The sequence below is a fragment of the Oncorhynchus masou genome, chromosome 24 (genome assembly GCF_036934945.1).
Source record: "Oncorhynchus masou masou isolate Uvic2021 chromosome 24, UVic_Omas_1.1, whole genome shotgun sequence".
Taxonomy (NCBI): domain Eukaryota; kingdom Metazoa; phylum Chordata; class Actinopteri; order Salmoniformes; family Salmonidae; genus Oncorhynchus; species Oncorhynchus masou.
Genome location: NC_088235.1, coordinates 66,435,006 through 66,460,034, shown reverse-complemented (window position 1 = coordinate 66,460,034; position 25,029 = coordinate 66,435,006). Strand labels below are relative to the sequence as shown.

The 25,029-nt window shown below is 43.7% G+C and overlaps 1 protein-coding gene across 3 annotated transcripts in view; it reads right to left on the bottom strand.

Moving 5' to 3' along the window:
• Positions 1–25,029, bottom strand: part of wdfy4 (WDFY family member 4) — a 191,577-nt gene that overhangs the window by 49,232 nt on the left and 117,316 nt on the right. For 2 of the 3 annotated variants that reach the window (XM_064934604.1, XM_064934603.1), the window contains exons 40-50: positions 23,891–24,012; positions 23,598–23,780; positions 23,213–23,322; positions 15,639–15,716; positions 15,219–15,410; positions 7,123–7,189; positions 6,705–6,916; positions 1,439–1,596; positions 1,151–1,271; positions 893–978; positions 718–780 (exon numbers count right to left, since the gene is read on the bottom strand). In XM_064934604.1, coding sequence (XP_064790676.1) covers positions 718–780; positions 893–978; positions 1,151–1,271; positions 1,439–1,596; positions 6,705–6,916; positions 7,123–7,189; positions 15,219–15,410; positions 15,639–15,716; positions 23,213–23,322; positions 23,598–23,780; positions 23,891–24,012 — 1,392 coding nt within the window. The remainder of the gene's footprint in view (positions 1–717; positions 781–892; positions 979–1,150; positions 1,272–1,438; positions 1,597–6,704; positions 6,917–7,122; positions 7,190–15,218; positions 15,411–15,638; positions 15,717–23,212; positions 23,323–23,597; positions 23,781–23,890; positions 24,013–25,029) is intronic. The other variant, XM_064934605.1, reaches the window with a different exon arrangement.

The window sequence follows — 25,029 nt, the reverse complement described above, 5'->3', positions numbered from 1 at the left end:
GCTTAGCATACTCTTACACAAATTAGTGAATAGCTATGGTTCAAAAGCATATTTTGAAAATCTGAGATGACAGTGTTGTTAAGAAAAGGCTAAGCTTTAGAGCAGGCGCATTATTTTCATTTTATTTGCGATTTTCAGAAATCGTTAACGTTGCGTTATGCTAATGAGCCTGAGGCTTTATTCACGCTTTATTCACGATCCCGGATCCGGGATGGGGAGTTTCAAGAGGTTTAACCAGAAGCCCTGAAGCCCTGACCTCAATCCTATAGAACATTTGTGGGCGGAACTGTAAAGGTGTGTGTGAGCAAGGAGGCCTGCAAACCTGACTCAGTTACACCAGCTCTGTCAGGAGGAATGGGCCAAAATTCATCCAACTTATTGTGGGAAGCTTGTGGAAGGCTACCCGAAACATTTGACCCAAGTTAAACCATTTAAAGGCAATGCTACCAAATACAAATTGAGTATGTAAACTTCTGACCCACTATGAATTTGATGAAAGAAATAAAAGATGAAAGAAATAATTATCTCTACTATTATTCTGACATTTCACATTCTTAAAATAAAGTGGTGATCCTAACTGACCAAAGGCAGGGAATTTGTACTCTGATTAAATGTCAGGAATTGTGAAAAACTGAGTTTAAATGCATTTGGCTAAGGTGTATGTAAACTTCCGACTTCAACTGTACCTGATGTGTATGTGTATGTGTTCACACTCACCTGGCATTAGTTATGACCTCAGCAACCCCTCTACCTATCAATGCTGGCACCACTGAACACAGCCTACAGAAAGTAGTAGGAATGGAAAACAGAGAGAAAGAAAATCAAACCTGTCCCATAAAGCCACACTCTCCATCTCTCTCTCCATGTTTTCCTATCTCTCTCCATCTCTTACCTTTTAAAAGCAGACACATGGTCTTTGTTGAAGAAAACCAGGAAAGTAGAGTATCCATTCTGCATAAAGATCTCCAGCGCATTTTCCTGAGGTGTCAGAAAACGGGAAACGTTTCCACAACATTGCAACAACTTTCTAATAGACACATGAAACACACCAACATGCAGACAGAGAAATATATATGTTTTAACATTTTACTCCAAAAAGTAGACTATGTAGGGAATTAGGTGCCATTTCAGATTTGCCGTGTAAGTTCACCTCTAGAAGGAAACGCATAAAGCGGACATCTCTTATGTCCTGGTAGGGCCATCGTTTGCAGCTGGGACTGGATGAAGATATGTCTTTAGTCAACATACTGGAAACGAACGCGTCACACACACTGGGGGAAAGAGAGACATGGGGTGTGAACAACAGTTCATAATGATTCATATTCAATAGTATAGTATAGTATGTTTTCCCATATATCCCTATATGTAAGTACACACAAACATTGTCCAACTCATCTCTCTCTCTCACAAACACAGCCGCACGTACGGACGCACGCACACACAGTACCCAGTGGGGTGGTGTTTTCTACAGCAGACGTCTCCTGCGGGGCTTAGGGTGAAGCCCTCACACATGTACAGACTGTCTGTCCCAAACAACAGCAGCCCCTCTGTTACAGACAGCCCACTGACCACCACCACACACACCTTCGCTTTAACCTTGGGGGAGAGAGGACACAACAGATCTTAATTGTAAATGAAAAGTCAAGGTTATATTAAATTGTTAAATAAAGGTTATATTCACAATCAGTGTTACATCATGATAGTTCTGAAGTGTCTGTCCTATATCTGAAAGATACAAGAAAGATCAGGGAACTTCTACATATATTTTTTACATATATTTAACTCATTATTTTTGGCACTAAACATGTTTTTCCATGTATATACATGTTCCATTGATTTTTTCAACTGGTACCAGTGGACCTTCAGACAAGTCTTGTGAGGCCTGTGGGTGTCCTAGGGCAAAACAACTGACATGTACGTGTTCGTGAGAGTCGTATTAGTGTATAACCCAAACTGTATGGATGCTACAGACAGACGTTGGCAGATTGGCTGTACCAACTTCAGGCCAGTCATAAGAAGCTTGTGGGAGACATAGAGCAAAATGGAGAACACCATTGTGTTCGTGAGAGTCTCATCTTTCCATAGAGGGGTAATAGTTTGTCAAAACATTTGGATGCTACAGATGATTTTGTGAGAAAAACTATTTTCGGGACGTCTAATGGTCTGACAAACATTGCTCTAGCCCTGTCACCTTTCACCGCAGATGCGGAAGTGTGACATAGGCGGATGTGGTTGACTGAGATGCATCCAATGCAAAATAGATATCTCTAGCTTAAACTGAAATTTTTATGGCGATTGTTTTTGTTATGCTAATTAGATTTCCATGGGGGCGCAGACATCCACCTTAGGGGGTTAATAGACAAGCACAGCACAAGGACAGAACTACATCAATTTAAAATAAGAATACACACTTTCGTACATTTATGCCTTAGCATTCCATGCCTCATGTACTCATTATAACGGCAACACTGCAGCCATTAATTTTCCCATATATTGCGATCCTTTGCTCTACTGTTACAATTGCTTTGACCAAGCAGGTCCTGATATCCTAAATCGCATAGCACCAGTCAATCTGTAAAAAGGCCCATGGAGATGGTGGAAGAATCCTTTAATTCATGGCTACTTGCTCAGCTTGGCCAGGGGCACTTTAATTAGGTCAGGTGGAAAAGTCCGACAGATTTCAACTCCATAAAATGAGGAAATCGCCATCACCCGATCTTGCTGCTTTCTCTTCCTTAACTCCATCTGCTCCAGAAGTTCTGTGTGTCCATGAATCCACATAAGGCCACCGAATCTGTTACATTTCAGCTGAACTATCTGTTGCGATCGGGAGAGTGTGTTATGCACTTGAGTGAGGACCCAAAAGCGGTTTAACAAAAACAGAGTTCTTTAATGTGAACACAGGGAAGACATAGATCCTCTTCAGATGTAGATAATGGGAAAATAGACAACCCGCAGAGAGGGCGACAAATGAAACATAAAGTCCCTCTGATAATTTACAAGAGAGTCCCCTTCTTAGCAGCAGAGGAGAATAGCTGGGTTAGCGGCGACAGGCTGCAGGTCGCTCTGGGTAGGCGCGGGTCGTAGAGGAACAGTGGTACCTGATCTCACGTAGCATCAGATGAACTGGACACAGTGCAAACGAAAGACAGATAGCTGAGTACAGGATGCACCTGCCAGGCAGATTCCGACAGGATAGGACAAGGATGAAGCAAACGAGACGATAGCTTGTTTTTGGCATGAGAAACTCAAACGAGAATCTGACACCGAAAGAAGCAGGAACAGAGAGAGAAATAGAGACCTAATCAGAGGGAAAAAGGGAACAGGTGGGAAAAGGGTGAACAAGGTAGTTAGAGGAGATGAGGAACAGCTGGAAGAGGAGAGAAAGAGAAGGTAACCTAATAAGACCAGCAGAGAGAGACAGAGTGAAGAGAAAGAACAGGAACAAGACATAATAAGACATGACAGAGTGGGCCATCAGTTATTGTTTAAAGTTATTACCGCAGAGCGCACGCTTCAAATCTATTGTGTAATGTAAATGGTCAATGATCACAGCCCTACAGATCATCACAGGCCAATTGTGCCATCGATATATGGTATTATGTAATGAAATTACATGTACATATGAAGACAAACTTGAAATATGAAACGTCATTGTTTGCTGAACTGATCAATTCTGATATCAAACTAATGGTGATAATAGATTGAATAACCGATCACTGTTTGAATTATTTTGTATTATTCTTCTCATGTTTATGATAAATAGTTATGAGCCAAAATGACTCAAGGATGATTCCTATTGACTTCTTATTGAACTGGATTGCTGAATTACCTAATTATGTTAATAATGAATGATTGTTATGATTTGATCTTTGTGATTATGAATTTGATTGGATACCTGTTATTCTGTTTCCTTTGTTTTGCAGCACAGACTACCCAGTAAATATACCACTTCATGGTTAAAGGAATTCCTGCCTCCGTCTCATCCATTCCTCTGTCACCTGACCTGTGACCACCTGTTCACCTTCATTGTCAGTCATCCTACCTGTCCAGCTACCCACACAGATTCCAATCTTTCAGTAAGCATCAAAGATAATCTCAAAACATCACGAACCATCCATGTCCTTGTTTGTTCTGTTTGACGTCAATACTATGCATATTTGTGATTCATAGACGAATGTAGCAACCTTGTTCACTAAATTCTCCTGACATGTATACAGCTACCTTGTTTCTCTAAAATCTCCTGACGTAAATAAAGCAACCCTGTTTTGCTAAATTCCCCTGACATGAATAAAGCTACCTTGTTCCGCTACATTTCCGAGATGAGAAAAGCTACATTGGCATCTACAGTTATCGTCCCCTTAATAGGTAACATGGGGTAAAATATTTTTTACAGTACCACCTGCCATGGATTTATTGAATAATGGTAAGGCTAATGTCATACCATTGATTTCTCCCCAGAAACATTACCATCATAATCACACTATCGGCGGTGGAAGTCTAATCATGCTAAAGATTGTGTGGGGGGGGGTGCTGTGCTCCTGGATTAATAAGCGTGTAAATGCCTGTGTATCTGACAACAGCTCAGCAGGACACACACACACGCCAACTAGCTAGGAGACAGTTGATACAACCATCTACTGTTTAAATGATTTTTTAAATTTACACTCTGCTGGTTGACTTTGCTTTAACATGACCTGTTAATATGGTTTCCACCTCTGCAACTTGTCTTACATTTCCATTTCCATTGTAATTCCCCTATATCACATGTGAATGTGAACCCAGCAGCATCCACCAGTCACAAACATACACAAATATCACAAGAGGTTGGTAGCACCTTAATTGGGGAGAATGGGCGTATGTTAATGATGGTGAGTGAGTGGGATTAGTGGAATGGTATAAATTATATCCAACACATTGTTTGATGTCATTCCATTTGCTCTGTTTCAGCCATTATTATGAGCCATCATCCCATCAGCAGCCTCCGCTGGTACATACACTTAGGCTTACAAGTTATTTAGGTCAGTTAGAGGGGAGGTGTATGTATTAAGTAACCAGAGGTGTTCCATTGTAAAGTTTCAAAAAGTAATGTGAAAACCATGAAACCCAGCCAACGTCTACTTTTATGCTCCCATGGGACGTCAAGACATCATCACCACTCCAGGCTGCACATGATTGATCATTTTAATCACACGTCTTCATCATGATTAAAACGACATAATAATCTGAATAATGAAGTGGTGACTAACATTGATTGATGGATAATAGAGAAACTGTCCCCCTTTTCACCAAGATGGCGGTGCTCCCGCTATAGACTCAGAGCCTGAATGGACCCTGATGCTTGTATTATGTGTGACTCTGAAGACAGTCACTGCTACGAGTGTGATTATGTGTGACTAATTCTATTGTCTCCCCTCATTTACCACTGTGTGTGAGTGTGTGCATGCATGTGTGCGTGCACCTGCCCCTCCCTGTCTCTCTCCCTCTCTCTGCCCCAAGGGACCCACCACCTAAAAAACCATATGGGGCTCCAACGCACCCACAGGCCTCTCAAAATGAATACTAATCAAATCACACACACTGGGAGAGAGAGGGGCCTAGTGATTATTAGGGAAATTAATCACTGCCACACACACAATAGGAAATATGCTAAGTGATAAGAGCCTCTCGTCTGAACACACTGGACAAACACGAGCGAGTGAGTGCTCGCTCGCATACACACACACACACACACACACGCACATTCACACAGTGTAACTGATGTAGAAAAAACATTATTTATTGCCAACAGAAAAGCGCCCCACAATAATATGCCTACAACCTACAGAGACCCTAACTGAAGTGACTATGAATTATCAAGCTGATGTGATTCAACTAATGGAGGGAGAGGAGGAAAAAGGAAAGAAAAGAGGAGGACATCAGGTGAACTGAGGAAAGGATAAGTGGACAATAGAAGGGAAGTGAAGGAGAGGTGGATGAGTGGAGGAGAGAGAGAGAGCAGTGGAGGAGTGAAGTGGAGGATAGGAGGGTTCTTATTGGTTGAGATGCTGATGTCACAACATTGAATTCTCCCAAGAAACATTACCATCATAATCACACTATCGGCAGTGGCAGTCTAATCATGCCAAGTACTGTATGTGTGTGTGGGGGAAAGGGGGGAGGCTCTAAGAATAGTGCTCCTGGATAAATAAGCGTGTAAAGGCCTGTGTATCTGACAACAGCTCATCAGGACACACAGCCACATCAGCCAGCTAGCTGAGAGACAGTTGATACAACCTCCTACTGTTTTTTTGTTAATTCTTCTGTCAGAAACATTAGTAAAACACTGAGCTTTGTCTGAGCTTTAAACGGCCCTGGGTTACCACAGGGTTACCACTGACTAACACAAACACACACATTAAACTAACTATAACAGATGAGATTCTGATAGCAGACTATCTGGATGATAAAAAAATATAGATCTCTCTCAAAGTGTGGGACTTTTCTGGTTGAGAAGACGTCATACTGGATTACAACCAACTGGTCTTTGTAACATGTTAAAGTCTTTTTTATGACAAGATCAAAACCTCATGGGAAAGACGTCACATTTTGGGGGATATCTGGTCAGATCTGATTAAAACATGATAAATATTTATATTTCTGGTTGCTATACATTATTTAACCAGTATACAACCTGACACACACAAACACACACACACACTCACCTCTTCCTCAGGCTCCAGCTCCTGTAGTATGGTGTGTGTGTGGCTGCAGGTGTGTGTATGTGAGCAGGGCTCAGGGGTGGTGGACGCTGGGGCGAAGTGCTCAGTGAGAGGTGCAGTAGTCTCAGTCAGGACAGGGAAAAAGGTTAGGTGGTTACAGTCCTCTCCACCATCCTCCTCTTCCTCTGTCCCTGGCTCAAACAGGATCCTTGACTCTGGAACACATACAGAGACACATGAGTGCGGGTACAGGTGCTAAGTGGGTAGAGCACAGCACTTGCAATGCCAAGATTGTTGGTTCGATTCCCACTGGGGCCATCCATATGAAAAATGGATGCACGCATGACTGTAAGTTGCTTTGGATAAAATTGTCTGCTAAATGACATATTATATTATGTCAGGTGTGTGTCTGTGGTCTTACCTGAGTCAGTCTCTGTCCTTCCTTTACTCTCCTCTGGCAGACCATTTCTCACACACATATCTGCCAACTACACAGCAACACAGAGAGGACAGATGAAGCAAATACGATGGCGCCGTAGGGGAGGGCTGCCATCTTACCGGCTCTCAACCAACCATGCTATTTTGTTTATTTTTTCGCGTTGTTCGTAACTTGTTTTGTACATAATGTTGCTGCTACCGTCTCTTATGACCGAAAAAAGCTTCTGGACATCAGAACTGCGATTGCTCACCTCAAACTGAAAGAAGAGTTCTTCTTCAATGAGTCGGAGGGGAGGGATATACTACTACAGACACCCGACCAGGCCCAGATCCCCGTAATTCACTGGGTAAGAAAACTGAGATTCCGTGGAAAAAGATCCGGGTGTCTTGTGAGGATCAGGCGACGAGTGGCCAACTTGCCCTTGCCTTCCATCCTGCTAGCTAATGTTCAATCATTGGAAAATAAATGGGGACGAGCTGAAAGCATGTATATCCTACCAACAAGTCGTGGCTGAATGACGACATTAAGAACATACAGCTGGCGGGTTACACACTCCATCGGCAGGACAGAACAGCAGCCTCTGGTAAGACATGGGGTGGGGGCCTATGCATATATGTGAACAACAGCTGGTGCACAATATCTAATAAAGTCTCAAGGTTTTGCTCGCCTGAGATAGAGTATCTCATGACAAGCTGTAGACCGAACTGTCTACCTAGAGAGTTGTCATCTGTATTTTTAATAGCTGTCAACATACCACCACAGTCCGCTGCTGGCACTAAAAACTGTGTTCAAACGCTCATCCAGAGGCGGCGCTCCTAGTGGCCGGGAACTTTAATGCAGGGAAATTTAAATAACTTTTACCTAATTTCTATCAGCATGTTAAAAGTGCAACCAGAGGAACAAAAAAATCTAGACCACCGTTACTCCACACACAGAGACGCGTACAAAGCTGTCCCTCGCCCTCCATTTGGCATATCTGACCATAATTCTATCCTCCTGATTCCTGCTTACAAGCAAAAATAAAAGCAGGAAGCACCAGTGACTCGGTCTATAAAAAAGTGGTCAGATGAAGCAGATGCTAAACTACAGGACTGCTTTGCTAGCACAGACTGGAACGAATTGCAAAAATCTCTGAAGCTGGAGACTCACATCTCCCTCACTAGCTTTAAGCACCAGCTGTCAGAGCAGTTTACAGATCACTGCACCTGTACTTAGCCTGTAAACAGCCCATCTACCTACCTCATCCCCATACTGCTATTTATTAATTTATTTATTTTGCTCCTTTGCACCCCAGTATCTCTACCTGCACATTCATCTTCTGCAGATCTACCATTCCAGTGTTTAATTGCAATATTGTAATTACTATATTGTAACTTACCTCATTTGCACACACTGTATATAGACTTTTTGTTTTCTTTTGTTCTACTGTATTATTGACTGTATGTTTTGTTTATTCCACGTGTAACTCTCTGTGGTTGTATGTGTCGAATTGCTACGCTTTATCTTGGCCAGGTCGCAGTTGCAAATGAGAACTTGTTCTTAACTAGCCTGGTTAAATAAAGGTGAAATAAAATAAAAATAAAAATGTTCAGGAATTCTCATTTACAACTGCGACCTGGCCAAGATAAGCAAAGCATTGCGACAAAAACAACAACACAGAGTTACACATAAACAAACGTTCAGTCAATAACATAATAGAAAAATCGTTGTACATTGGGTGCAAATGTAGAAGAGTATTTAGGTAAGGCAGTAAATAATTACAATTTAACATTATTAACACTGGAGTGATAGATGTGCAGATGACGATGTGCAAGTAGTGATACTGGGGTGCAAAAGAGCAACAGGAAAAGTAACAATATGGGGATGAGGTAGTTGGGTGTGCTATTTACAGATTGGCTGTGTACAGGTACAGTGATCGGTAAGCTGCTCTGATAGCTGATGCTTCATGTTAGAGAGGGAGATATAAGGCTTCAGTGATGTTTGCAATTCATTCCAGTCATTGGCAGCAGAGAACTGGAAGGCGGCCAAAGTAAGAGTTGGCTTTGGGGATGACCAGTGAAATATACCTGTTGGAGCGAGTGCTACGGGTGGGTGTTGCTATGGTGACCAGTGAGCTGTGATAAAGCTGGACTTTACCTAGCAAAGACTTATAGATGACCTGGAGCCAGTGGGTCTGGCGATTAATATGTAGTGAGGGCCAGCCAACGAGAGCATACAGATCGCAGTTGTGAGTAGCATATGGGGCTTTGGTGACAAAATGGATGACACTGTGATAGACTACATCCAGTTTGCTGAGTAGAGTGTTGGAGGCAATTTTGTAAATGACATCGCCAAAGTCAAGGATCGGCAGGATAGTCAGTTTTACGAGGGTATGTTTGGCAGCATGAGTGAAGGAGGCTTTGTTGCAAAATAGGAAGCCGACTCTAGATTTAATTTTGGATTGGAGATGCTTAACTTGAGTCTGGAAGGACGGTTTACAGTCTAGCCCGACACCTAGGTATTTGTAGTTGTCCACATATTCTAAGTCAGAACCATCCAGAGTAGTGATGCTAGTCGGGCGGAGGGTGCAGGCAGCAATCGGTTGAAGAGCATGCACTTAGATTTACTAGCATTTAAAAGCAGTTGGAGTGGCCACGGTAGGAGTGTTGTATGGCGTTGAAGCTCGTTTGGAGGTTTGTTAGCACAGTGTCCAAAGAAGGGCCAGATGTATACAGAATGGTGTCGTCTGTGTAGTGGTGGATCAGAGAATCACCAGCAGCAAGAGCGACATTATTGATATATACAGAGAAAAGAGTCAGCCCGAGAATTTAACCCTGTGGCACCCCCATAGAGACTGCCAGAGGTCCGGACAACAGGCACTCCGATTTGGCACACTGAAATCTGAGAAGTAGTTAACATAAACCAGGCGAGGCAGTCATTTGAGAAGCCAAGGCTATCGAGTCTGCAAATAAGAATGTGGTGATTGACGAAAGCCTTGGCCGGGTCAATGAAGACGGCTGCACAATACGGTCTTTTATTGATTGCGGTTATGATATCGCTTCGAACCTTGAGCGTGGCTGAAGTGCACCCATGACCAGCTCGGAAACCAGATTGCATAGTGGAGTGAGATTCGAAATGGTCAGTGGATCAGAGATCCAGATTTTGCAGCTCTTTCAGAACATTAGCTGTCTGGATTTGGGTGAAGGAGAAAGGGGGTGGGAGAGGGGGCTTGGGCAAGTTGCTGCAGGGGGTACTGAGCTGTTGGCAGGGTTAGGGGTAGCCAGGTGGAAAGCATGGCCAGCCATGGAAAAATGCTTATTGAAATGATCGATCGTAGATTCATCAGTGGTGACAGTGTTTCCTATCATTATTGCAGTGGGCAGCTGGGAGGAGGTGCTCTTATTCTCCATGGACTTTAAAGTGTTCCAAAACATTTTGAATTAGTTCTACAGGATGCAAATTTTTGTTTGAAAAATCTAGCCTTAGCTTTCCTGACTGACTCAGTATATTGGTTCCTGTCTTCCCTGAAATGTTCCATATCACAGGGGATATTTGATGCTATTGCAGAACGCCACAGGATGTTTTTATGCTGGTCAAGGGCAGTCAAGTCTGGAGTGAACCAAGGGCTATATCTGTTCTAAGTACTACATTTTTTAAATTGGGCATGCTTATTTAAGATGGTGAGAAAAACACTCTTGAAGAGCAAGCGGGCATCCTCTACTGATGGGATGAGGTCAATATCCTTTCAGGATACCCGGGCCAGGTCGATTAGAAACGCCTGCTCGCTGAAGTGTTTTAGGGAGCGTTTGACCGTGGACCCATTGTGCACGCAGGCAATGACGCAGTGTTCGCTGAGATCCTGGTTGAAGACAGCAGAGGTATATTTAAAGGGCAAGTTGGTCAGGATGATATCTAAGAGTATGCCCATGGTTGCAGATTTAGGGTTGTACCTAGTAGGTTCCTTGATAATTTGTGTGAGATTGAGGGCATCTAGTTTAGATTGTAGGAAGACAGGGATGTTAAGCATGTCCCAGTTTAGGTCACCTAACCGTACAAACTCTGAAGAAAAATGGGGGCGATCAATTCACATATGGTGTCCAAGGCACATCTGGGGGCTGAAGGGGTCTATAGCAAGCGGCAACAGTGAGAGACTTGTTTCTGGAAAGGTGGATTTTTAAAAGTAGAAGCTCAAATTGTTTAGGCACAGACCTGGATAGTATGACAGAACTCTGCAGGCTATCTCTGCTGTAGATTGCAGCTCCGCCCCCTTTGGCAGTTCTATCTTGTCGAAAAATGTTATAGTTAGGGATGGAAATTTCAGGATTTTTAGTGACCTTCCTAAGCTAGGATTCAGATACGTCTAGGACATCTGGGTTGGCGGAGAGTGTTAAAGCAGTGAATAAAACAAACTTAGGGAGGAGGCTTCTAATGTTAACATGCATGAATGCAAGGCTATTACGATTACAGAAGTCAACAAATGAGAGTGCCTGGGGAATGGGAGTGATGCTGGGGCTGCAGGGCTTGGGTTAACTTCTTCGATATAGGGGGCGCTCTTTTTATTTTTGGATTAAAAAAAATCCCGTTTTAAACAAAATATTTTGTCACAGAAAGATGCTCGACTATGCATATAATTGACAGCTTTGGAAAGAAAACACTCTGACGTTTCCAAAACTGCAAAGGTATTGTCTGTGAGTGCCACAGAACTAATGCTACAGGCGAAACCAAGATGAAATTTAATACAGGAAATGCCCCAGATTTTGAATGCGCTGTGTTCCAATGTCTCCTTATATGGCTGTGAAAGCGCCAGGAATGAGCCTACACTTTCTGTTGTTTCCCCAAGGTGTCTGCAGCATTGTGACGTATTTGTAGGCATATCATTGGAAGATTGACCATAAGAGACTACATTTACCAGGTGTCCGCTCGGTGTCCTCCGTCGAAATTATCTCCAGCGGCGTCCACTTTTCCATTGGGTTCAGAGGAGAAAGGCAACTGCCACGAATGATTTATCATCGAATAGATATGTGAAAAACACCTTGAGGATTGATTCTAAACTACGTTTGCCATGTTTCTGTCGATATTACGGAGTTAATTTGGAAAAAAGTTTGGCGTTGTAATGACTGAATTTTCTTCTTTTTTTTCTTAGCCAAACGTGATGAACAAAATGGAGCGATTTCTCCTACACAAATAATCTTTTTGGAAAAACTGAACATTTGCTATCTAACTGAGAGTCTCCTCATTGAAAACATCCGAAGTTCTTCAAAGGTAAATTATTTTACTTGAATGCTTTTCTTGTTTTTGTGAAAATGTTGCCTGCTGAATGCTAGGCTTAATGCTATGCTAGCTATCAATACTCTTACACGAATGCTTGTGTAGCTATGGTTGAAAAGCATATTTTGAAAATCTGAGATGACAGTGTTGTTAACAAAAGGCTAAGCTTGTGAGCCAATATATTTATTTAATTTAATTTGCGATTTTCATGAATAGTTAACGTTGCGTTATGCTAATGAACTTGAGGCTTTGATTATGCTCCCGGATACGGGATTGCGCGACGCTAGACGCTAACCTCTACATCACCAGAGGAACAGAGGAGGAGTAGGATAAGGGTACGGCTAAAGGCAATAAGAACTGGTCGTCTAGTGTGTTCGGAACAGAGAGTAAAAGGAGCATATTTCTTGGCGCGGAAGAATAGATTCAAGGCATAATGTACAGTCAAGGGTATGGTTGGATGTGAGTACAGTGGAGGTAAACCAAGGCATTGAGGAAGGATGAGAGAGGTTTTGTCTCCAGAGGCACCATTTAAACCAGGTGAAGTCACCTTATGTGTGGGGGGTGGAACAAAAGGGCAAGCTAAGGCAAATTAAGTAGGGCTGGAGGCTCTACAGTGAAATAAGCCAATAATCACTAACCTAAACAGCAACAGACAAGGCATATTGACATTAGGGAGAGGCATGTGTAGCCGAGTGATCATAGGGTCCAGTGAGTAGCTAGGCGAACTGGAGACACAGCGATTCAGATAGCTAGCGGGCCGGGGCATGGAGATAGGCCTCCGGGGGACGTCGCAACAGAAGAGCCTGTTGAACCCCCCTCGGGCGGTTACGTCGGTAGACCAGTTGTGATGGATCGGCGGGGCTCTGTGTCGGCCGTAAAGGGATCTCTTCGGCTAGCCGGGAGATGGGCCTAGCTCGAGGCTAGCTCCAGGCTAACTGGTGCTTGCTTCGGGACAGAGACATTAACTTGGAGAGCAGCTAGCTAGCTCCAATGATCCGGTGTAAAGGTTCAGAGCTTGCGGTAGGAATCCGGAAATATGGTAGAGAAAAAGCAGTCCGATATGCTCTGGGTTGATATTGCGCTGTGCAGACTGACAGGAATTGACCGGGCTGAGGCTGGCTGATGTCCGAGTTAACGGTGATGACCGCTAGCAGTGGCTAACTGACTACTAGCTAGTAGCTAGGTAGCTGGCTAGCTTCTGATGGGGTTTCGGTTCTAAAGTATAAAAAAATAGCAGATCCGTACCACATTGGGTGAGGCGGGTTGCAGGACAGTATGTTAAGTCTGTAGATGGAAATTGAGATTAAACATTTTAAAAATATATATTAAATATATGCGAAGAAAACGATATATACAAGGGACGGGACAAGCAAAACAGATGTCTGACAATCACACCATCTTGGAACGGGAGTGCATACCCCAACCAGAAGACATAGATTATATGTAACATTTGCACTGAGCTAAAGTGTAGAGCTTCCGCTTCCAGGAGCGGGACTCTAACCCGGAAGCTTATAAGAAATCCCGCTCTGCCCTCCAATGATCCATCAAACAGGCAATGCGTCAATACAAATCAAATCATACTACACTGGCTCCGACGCTAATGTGGCAGGGCTTGCAAACTATTACTGACTACAAAGGAAGCACAGCCGAGAGCTGCCCAGTGACAAGCTAACCAGATGTGCTAAATAACTTATATGCTCACTTTGAAGCAAGTAACACTGAAACATGCATGAGAGCATCAGCTGTTCCGGACAACTGTGTGATCACACTCTCTGCAGTCGATGTGATTAAGAAAATCAAAAAGCTCAACATTCACAAAGCCGCAAGGCCAGAGGGATTACCAGGACATTTACTCCGAGCATGCACTAACCAACTGGCAACCTCTCCCTGTCTGACTCTGTAATACCAACATGCTTCAAGCAGACCAACATAGCCCAAGAACACGAAGGTAACCTGCCTAATTGACTACCGACCTGAAGCACTCACATCTGTAGCCATTAAATGCTTTTGCTCACATCAACACCATTTTTTTTCAGAAACCTTAGACCCACTCCAATTTGCATACCTCACCAACAGATCCACAGATGATGCAATCGCAATCCACATGGCCCTTTCCCACCTGGACGAAGGAACACCTATGTGAGAATGCCATTCATTGACTACAGCTCAGCATTCGACACCATAGTGCCCTAAAAGCTCATCAATAAGCTAAGGACCGTGGGACTAAACACTTCCTTCTGCAACTGGATTCTGGACTTCCTGACAGGCCGCCCCCAGGTGGTAAGGATAGGTAACAACACATCTACCACGCTGATCCTCAACACGGGGGCTTTTCAGGAGTGCGTACTCAGCCCCCTCCTGTACTCCCTGTTCACTCATGACTGCACGGCCAGGCACAACTCCAGATCCTCAAAAGGTTCTACAGCTGCACCATCGAGAGCATCCTGACGTGTTGCATCACTGCCTGGTATGGCAACTGCTCGGCCTCTGACTGCAAGGCACTACAGAGGGTACTGAGTACGGCCCAGTAGATCAACGGGGTCAAGATTCCTGCCATCCAGGACCTCTATATCAGGCGGTGTCAGAGGAATGCCCCGCACATTGACATTGACTCTGTACCAGTACCCCCTGTATATAGCTATCAAGTAGAAATGTCTTAGATTAATCATTGTTACTGTGTTCATTAATGACGTAGCGATGTAAAACCTAATGGAGAGAGACAGAAAGAGAGAGAAAGCTATAGACTCGTAGAGAGAGAGGCTGACAAAGAGGGAATAGAGAGAGATACAGTTGAGTGTGAGACAGCTATGGTATACAGTAAGGGCCAGTACCCGTTTGGAGTGTCGCTGGGCTCTCCTGCGGATGCGAGGCCTGGTGCGGTTGGGGCCTTCAGCTGCATCCTGGACCCAGCCTCGTGTCAGCACCACCCCCGGCCCTGGGCCGAACACACCCCTCTCCCTTAGCAGCTCCTCCTCCACACACAGCCACATAGTCCCCAACCGCTCCCACTCATAAACACACAGCTGCAGGAGAGGGAAAGGAATGTAAAAATAAACATTGGGGGAGATAAGAAGAGCGTGAAAATTACGTATGGAGAACATTAGAGGCATGTCAGAATTATGTTGGGGAACCATAAGAGGAATGTAAAATTATGCTCGGGGAATGTTATAGGAATACTGTAGGAATGTAAAAATGTTCCACAAAAGGATGTTCAATCACATTCTATTTGGGCACAAAAGATCTCACAGTACCTGTGTGTGGTTCTTCCTCAGCTTCTCAAACATCTCCTGACCTCTCTTCAAATGGGCCTCCATACAAGACAGGAACTCCTAGAAATGAGGAGAGAGACAGAGACAAATCAAAACACATTTTATGGCCACATACATGTTTAGCCGATGTTATTGCGGGTGTAGTTATTGTTTCTAGCTCCGACAGTGCAGAAATATCTAACAAGTAATATCTAACAATTTCACAACATTTACCCAATACACACAAATCTAAGTAAAGGAATGGAATTAGGAATATATAAATTAACAACATCAGAGCTCAAGTGGCATAGCCAAACGCTCCCAAATGGCACAGTGGTCAAGGCACTGCATCACAGTGCGAGCTGTGCCACTAAAGATCCTGGCTCGAGTCCAGGCTCTGTCGCAGCCGGCCGTGACCAGGAGACCCATGAGTCGGAGCACAATTGGCCCAGCGTTGTCTGGGTTAGGGGAGGGTTTGCCTGGCAGGGATGTTCTTGTCCTATCGCTCACTAGTGACTCCTGTGTCAGGCTGGGCACAATGCACGCTGACAGGGTCGCCAGGTGTACAGGCACCTTGGTGCAGCTGACAACCCAGCCAAGCAGTACAGCTTGACGTATGGCATGATGACGTATGGCTCTCGACCTTCGTCCATGCGAGAGTTGCAGCAATGGGACAAGACTGAAACTACCAATTGGATACCACGAAATAGGGGTAAAAAAATTATAATAAAAGACAATGTAACGTCAAAATTAGGTCTGTTGTACAAAAAGTCATCTGCGATTGGATCATCTCTAACCAGAGTATGAAAGCCTGGTTAGAGATGATTTGATACTCTGGTTAGAGATGATCCAATTGCGGATGACTTTTTTGTACAACAGACCTCATTTTGATGTTACCACAAATGACTTCAACAATGGCAGTCTAAGACTGAACTACACCTTTCTGCCACCTTTCTACCCTGCTAAAGCTGCCCCGGTCAACTTTAAGTTATGTTATTGTGAAGTGGAAACGTCTAGGAGCAACAACTGCTCAGCCGAGAAGTAGCGCGGAAAAATCATCTGTCCTTGGTTGCAACACTCAGTAACAAGTTCCAAACTGTCTCTGAAAGAACGTCAGCACAAGAACTGTTCGTCGGGAGCTTCATGAATTGGTTTCCATGGCCGAGAAGCCGCACACGAGCCTAAGATCAACATGCGCAATGCCAAGTGTCGGCTGGAGTGGTGTAAACCTCGCCGTCATTGGACTCTGGAGCAGTGGAAAAGCGTTCTCTGTGATGAATCAAGCTTCACTATCTGGCAGTCCGATGGACAAATCTGGACAAATCTTGGTTTACCTGTCTCAATGCATAGTACCAACTGTAAAGTTTGGTGGAGGAGGAATGGTTGGGCTAGGCCCCTTAGTTCCAGTGAAGGGAAATCTTAACTCGACAGCATACAATGAAATTCTAGATGATTCTGTGTTTCCAACTTTATGACAACAGTTTAGGGAAGGCCCTTTTCTGTTTCAGCATCACAATGACCCTGTTAAAGAACTTGACTGGCCTACAAAGAGCCCTGACTTCAACCCCATCGAACACCTTTGGGATGAATTGAACCGCCGACCGCTAGCGAGGCCTAATTGCCCAACAGCAGTGCCCTACCTCAATAATACTCTTGTGGCTGAAAGCAAGTCCCAGCAGAAATGTTCCAACATGTTGTGGAAAGAAGAGTGTTAAAGCAGCAAAGAAGAAACCAACTCCATATTAATGCCCATGATTTTGGAATGAGATGTTCGATGAGCAAGTGTCCACATACTTTTGGTCATATAGTGTATGTAGCGAACATAAAGAAGTGAAAGGATTCAGTTTGAGTCGTCAGGCAACACTACTATGACTATCCCTCAAAGTGTGTTACATCATAAAACAAATATCTAACAAATCACTGAAAAAACTGAAAATTATAATCAATGTTCAGTGATTATTTAGACCAGTTCTACAGTACTGTGTGTGTAAAAATAACACACCTCAATAATTCTGTATGAAAAACAATGTCCCATCTTTTCCTTATGACCTTTCTGTAGCGTAAAACAGCCACTTCCCATACTGCGTATTCATATTAGTATTGTTTGTTTCATCATGAAATTACCATACACTCATATAATTACAGCTCATATAAATTGCATTCAGTGGGTGAAATTAGCTAGTGGCTACACAGCTTTCCAATAATACTGTCTATAGATCTAAACCTTTGGTGTCTGTGATCTAATTAGCTTAAACATTAATATCTCAGTGGTACGCTGCGGCAGTGGGCAGGGTGCAGTGCTGTGCCTGTGTGTCCTTGTGTGTGTCTTTGTGTGTGTGCATGTCCTTCTACTACATTAGCACTAGCTAGTGACACTTAGGACTCACATTGGCACGGCTCACAGAATCATTAAGACAATCATCACAACATAGGCCTCATCACTGAGAGGGTGAAACAACACATCTCCTGCCATAACGTGTGACCGAGAATGCACATTTCAGTCGGTTACAGACAGAACATTACAGACTAAATTAACATGCTGCAGACTTGAGCTTCAGTCATGGTCGTGGATGGCTAACTCGATTTCTTTGTGGTATTGGTAATCATATTTCTCTGCTCTACTGCCTACACCTGGGGAAATAAATGCAATGTTTTATTAAATACTTATTTTTTTGTAAAAAAAAAAAAAAGAAACAGAATATAAAATCCTCGTGCGTCAATCTAAGTAACATAATCACAAAATCCCCATCAAAATCTGTCAGTTTAAGATAGAGATACGAGTTTTTACATATACTATGTTGGCCTTCCGCATCTGGGGTGAAAGATGGCCGAGCTCCAGCAAACAGTGTTTTACTGACCATGAGACATTCTGAAAATCGGTCATCTCACGAAAACGTCTATAGAGTTCCAACGGGTTGGCCTACAAACTATTTCTCCGGTTTCCTCTACAACCCCCACAACTGTAATGGGACTTGTCTGAAAGAAACCCATACAAACGAGTGGAAGTATGTAGGTTGTTTTGTGCCAACAAAAATAAGAGGATAACTATGTGTCCAAAAGAAACAAAAATATTACCTGAGCTTTCTAGATATAGGACAGACATAGGCCAGCCACTTCAAAATCATATTCCTTATTATTTATTTTTTTACTATCTTTTTTCGCTGCCATCACCACCATCTATAATTTAATTTCTTCATTTGGACAAACATAAGTAATATATAGCATTAATTACCCTAATTAGCAGATAGCAACCTCATTGGCTCTTTAAACACTGCATTAAATAACACAACTCATCTCTTCCCCTATGCAATTAACATCACAACATCACAGACTAATTTCCATTTTAATGAGTTCCCAACAACGCACCAATTCTGATGAATGTGTGTGTGTGGGGGGGGGGGGGGGGGTGTAATGTGTGTGAATTGTACCATTCCCTACTGCAGCAAAGCACCCCCACAACATGATGCTGCCACCACTGTTCTCCACGGTTGGGATGGTGTTCTTCGGCTTGCAAGCCTCGCCCTTTTTCCTCCAAACATAATGATGGTCATTATGGCCAAACAGTTCTATTTTTATTTCATCAGACCAGAGGACATTTCTCCAAAAAGTACAGTCTTTGTCTCCATGTGCAGTTGCAAACTGTAGTCTGGCTTTTCTTGGTGGTTTTGGAGCAGTGGCTACTTCCTTGCTGAGGGGCCTTTCAGGTTATGTCGATATAGGACTAATTTTACTGTGGATATAGATTCTTTTGTACCTGTTTCCTCCAGCATCTTCAAAAGGTCCTTTGCTGTTGTTCTGGGATTGATTTGCACAGATTGTTTGTACAGATGAACGTGGTACCTTCAGGCATTTGGAAATTGCTCCCAAGGATGAACAAGACTTGTGGAGGTCTACACATTTTTCTTCTGAGGTCTTGGCTGATTTCTTTTGATTTCCCCATGATGTCAAGCAAAGAGGCACTGAGTTTGAAGGTAGGCCTTGAAATACATCCACAGGTACACCTCCAATTGACTCAAATGATGTCAATTAGCATATCAGAAGCTTCTAAAGAGATTACATACTTTTCCAGGCCATTTAAAGGCACATTCAACTTAGTGTATGCAAACCTCTGACTCACTGGATTTGTGATACAGTGAATTATAAGTGAAATAATTGGATGTTGGAAAAATTGTGTCATGCACAAAGTAGATGTCCTATCCGACTTGCCAAAACTATAGTTTGTTAACAAGAAATTTGTGGAGTGGTTGAAAAATGAGTTTTAATGACTCCAACCTAACTGAATGTAAAATTCCGACTTCAACTGTATTTGATTTTGAATTTCAGGACCTTTAGGATATAAAAATATATACAGTATATAAAACAATTGGATAACATATAGATGTTGTCCTTTACTACTAAAGCCCATAGAAATGCATTAAATAACATATTCATAATATGCTCAAATAAATCATAAGAAACAAGGTTTTGAAATATCTGTCCAACATCTAAGAGATATTTTTTTAAACTCGGGAAATATATACAGTGCCTTCAGAAAGTATTCAGACCCCTTGACTTTTTGCAAATTTTTTCCACATTTTGCCAAGTTTTCTTCATCAATCTACACACAATACCCCATAATGACAAAGCAAAAACAGTCTTCTTGGGTATGACACTACAAGCTTGGCACACCTGTATTTGGGGAGTTTCTCCCATTCTTCTCTGCAGATGCCCTCAGGCTCTGTCAGCTTATGTGGGGAGTGTTGCTGCACAGCTATTTTCAGGTCTCTTCAGAGATGTTTGATTGGGTTCAAGTCTGGGCTCTGGCTGTGCCACTCAAGGACATCAAATCAAATTTGATTTGTCACATTCGTTGAATACAACAGGTGTAGACCTCACAGTGAAATGCTTACATACAAGCCCTTAACCAACAATGCAGTTTTAAGAAAAATAAGAGTTAAGTAAAAAATGGAAAATTAAAGTAACAAATAATTAAAGAGCAGCAATAAGATAACAATAGTGAGACTATTTACAGGGGGTACCGGTACAGAGTCAATGTGCGGGGCCACTGTTTAGTCGAGGTAATTGAGGTAATATGTACATGTAGGTTGAGTTAAAGTGGCTATGCATAGAAAATTAACAGAGAATACCAACAGAGTAAAAGAGGAGGAGGGGTGCAATGGAAATAGTCCGGGTAGGCAATTTATTAGCTGTTCAGGAGTCTTATGGCTTTGGGGGTAGAAGCTGTTAAGAAGCCTTTTGGTCCTAGACTTGGTGCTCTGGTACCACTTCCCATGCGGTAGCAGACAGAACAGTCTGTGACTAGGGTAGTTGGAGTCTTTGACCATTTTTAGGGCCATCCTCTGACACCGCCTGGTATAGAGGTCCTGGATGGCAGGAAGCTTGGCCCCAGTGATGTACTGTACACACTACCCTCTGTAGCACCTTGCGGTCAGAGGCTGAGCAGTTATCATGCAGTGATGCAACCAGTCAGGATGCTCTCGATGGTGCAGCTGTACAACCAATTTTTTTCCGTTTCCCGAGGGGGAATAGGCTTTGTCGTGCCCTCTTCACGACTGTATTGGTGTGTTTGGACCATGACAGTTTGTTGGTGATGTGGACACCAAGGAACTTGAAGTTCTCAACCAGCTCCACTACAGTTGTCCTGGCATCACACGGCAGGGTCTCTGACCTCCTTCCTATAGGCTGTCTCATTGTTGTCTGTGATCAGGCCTACCACTGGAGTTGTGCCTGGCCATGCAGTCATGAATGAACAGGGAGTATAGGAGGGGACAGAGCACGCACCCCTGGGTCCACCCTGTTGAGGATCAGCGTGGCGGATGTGCTGTTACCTACCCTTACCACCTGGGGATGGCCTGTCAGGATGTCCATGATCCAGTTGCAGAGGGAGGTGATCAATCCCATGGTTCTTAGCTTAGTAATGAGCTTCGAGGGCACTATGGTGTTGAACACTGAGCTGTAGTCAATGAATAGCATTCTCACATAGGTGTTCCTTTTGTCCAGGTGAGAAAGGTCAGTGCATAGACATTGCATCATCTGTGGATCTGTTGGGGCGGTATGCAAATTGGAGTTAGGGTATCTGGTATAATGGTGTTGACGTGAGCCATGACCAGCCTTTCAAAGCTACAGAGTGCTACGGGTTGGTAGTCATTTAGGCAGGTTACCTTAGTGTTACCTTAGTAACATTCGGAGACTTGTCCGAAAGCCACTCCTGCGTTGTCTTGGCTATGTGTTTAGGGTCAGTGAGATCCTGAGCGCTCTAGAGCAGGTGCACTTCAGTCGAGTCACCTGACACATAGTGTTTGTGAGAGTCTCCCCGTTCCATAAAGTGGTCATAATAGTGTTGTAGGTTAAACCGTTCCGGCGCTACAGACTATTACATGAGGAGAACGATTTTCTGGATGTCTCATGGTCTGACGAACATCGCTTGTTGCGGGGCCAATGTGATGAAAAATATATTCTGTTAAATCCTATTTCCTGACTGAGACCATTCATCGAGCAGTCGATGGTCTGTCAGCAGATGATATGATAAAGAAGAACACAAATCAGATTTGTACCGCTAAAATTACCAAAGCCTGTTTAGGTGGCTCGAGACACACACACACACACACACACACACACACACACAGTCTTGTATAGCTAACCTTGTGGGGACACACAATTCAGTCCTAATCAAAATCATTTTTTTACCTTATCCCCAAAACCTAACCTTAACACTAACCCTATCTCCTAACCCTAAAACTAACCCTAGCTCCTAACGCTAAACCTAATTCTAATGTTAATTTTAACCTTAATCCACTAGAAATAGTGTTTGACCTTGTGGGGACAAACAAAACGTCCCCAGTTGGTCAACTGTTTGTTTACTATTCTTCTGGGGACGTCTAGTCCCCACAAGTATAGTCAAACACGTCCACATGCACCTAAAGCACCACACACACACTAATGTCACTGTGCTGTGTGCGTTGGTCCTTCCAGCCCTGTGGGTGTGTTTTGATTATGACTGTAAATGGATCTGGATTGTCCCATCTGACCACCCCTCAGTGGGTCCAGTAATTGATATCTGTTAGTTTTATCTGTAGTAATACACAGACACACACACACTCTCAGGCTGCTGTTGAAGGTTAAAGACGCGCTTTTTGTTGTTTTCCTCCCGAAACACGCTGCCCACATCATTATTTCCTCCTGCAGATGAAGACGTCGCACCATCTGGATCAGGACGTGGAGACGTATTACTCATGTGCACAGGCATGAATTTACAGCGTCTGTCTGTCTTTCAGTCTTGCCCCACAAACTGTGTTTGTTTCTGTGTGTGTGTCTGTGCATGTCTCTCCCTTCGTGTGTGTGTGTGTGTGTGTGTGTGTGTGTGTGTGTGTGTGTGTGTGTGTGTGTGTGTGTGTGTGTGTGTGTGTGTGTGTGTGTGTGTGTGTGTGTGTATGTGTGTGTGTGAGTGTGTGTGTGTGTGTGTGTGTGTGTGTGTGTGTGTGTGTGTGTGTGTGTGTGTGTGTGTGTGTGTGTGTGTGTGTGTGTGTGTGTGTGTGTGTGTTTGCATGCGTGCGTGTGTGCGTGTGTGTGTGCATTACCTCCACAGTGCCAGTTTCTCTCCCCAGTCGTTTGTGGACAGAGCGAATAGCAGAGCTGATTACACTATCTTTCCTCTGGATGGTGCTAGTCAGCTTCCTCTTCACATTGCCTGACGGGACAAAAACCATCAACCTTTCAGTCAGACATACAAGTGAAAATACAAGTACAAATACAAGTGCAGGCCTGAGTATATTACAAGATCGGTAGATCATACTGATGTAGTTCACTTTTTCGGGTATAAAGATCTGATATTCTGTGCAGGCCTGCGTCTCACCTGTGTGTATACCTGAGTGATGTGTATGTACGTCAATTAATGTGCGTGGTTTCACCTGTGTGTATACCCAAGTGATGTCTGTCTACGTCCATGCCTGTGTGTGGTCTCACCTGTGTATAACTGCCACACCTTGAGTGCTGTCTCCTCCCACAGCGGGCTGATGTCACTCATGCTGACAGGTCCCATCCTCTGCGTCTGATTAGATGAGAGCTCAATCTTATAGGTGTCTTCTAGAATGGTGCGTCTCTCAGTAAGGATCTTAGACCACACAGACTCTACTTGGGACATGAGCTCTGTAACACACACACACATTCAGCTCACTCTCATGGGTTATGGATGCAGGCCTTGACCAGGGACAACAGCTCAGCTGTCACTACTGTCACACATGCACACACAGTCCTACCTGTGTCTGAATCAGGTACTTGGCTGAGTGTGGTAGTGTGGCTGGTCTTGAGAGGGAACAGATGAGACAGGATTCTCCGCTGGTGTTTCTTGTGACTTTCAAACCCAAAGCCTTCTGGGTAGCTGTAGGGCACACAAACAATACCCCATAGCATAGACCTACAATTAATACAAAGCCAGTGGCGACGCGTCATTAAGGGCAGGTGGGGCTGAGCCCACCTGTTTTGAGCCCCACCGGTTTAGCTAAAATAATAATAACAATAATAATAAATATATATATATATACACACATACATATAATTTTAGTTGTCTGTTTTTACCAAGAATGCGTAGCAGTGAAGACGTGTTTTGTTCGTGTCTCATGTATTTTTTGTATTTTTTTTGTATATATATTTCAATTTTATTTTCAATCTCTATTCGATTTTTAACTCGATTATACCTTCCGGTAACCTGTCTCACCCAATGTGATACGGTATCGCTATTATTTTTAATTTTAGAACACATTCAAGAACCTCCAGAAACTAACCAGCTAATTAGCTATTCAGTCATTGTTAGCCACTGCTAGCTGCTTTTACCTTCTGCACAGATACCAGCCCTGTTCTTTGCCTGGATAATACTCGCCAGTCTACTAGTATCAGACTGTCTCTCCACAACAACGCCGGATTCCTGCCGTAATCCTTGGACCACTACTTCTGATCTTCACAGCTAGCTTGCAGCTAGCTAGCTCACCGTGGCACCTAGTACCGAAGCTATCCCTGAGGCCCTACTCCCGGCCTACTCAGCTGTTCACCCGAACCCCACTCATACACGGCTAGAGCCCGATACTCCACTGGATCCTTGCTGTAAACTCGGTAACTCTGGTAGCACCGGATCACCGCTGCTACCGATTGGCTATAGTGGCTAACGCCACTGCCACGAAGCTAGCACCAGTTAGCCGTGAGCCAGGCGTATCTCCCGGCCAGCAAACTAAATTCTACAATACCTCTGTCGCCATCTGGCTTGGATTCTCTGTCGACACGGCGCCCCGCCTCACCACCACGACTGGTCCGACAAATACTCCATCCGCTGTGCCTTCAACCGGCCTCCGTCGGAGGGCTACTAACTTTAAACGCTTTGTCGCCTGCTAACGTAGTGGCGGGT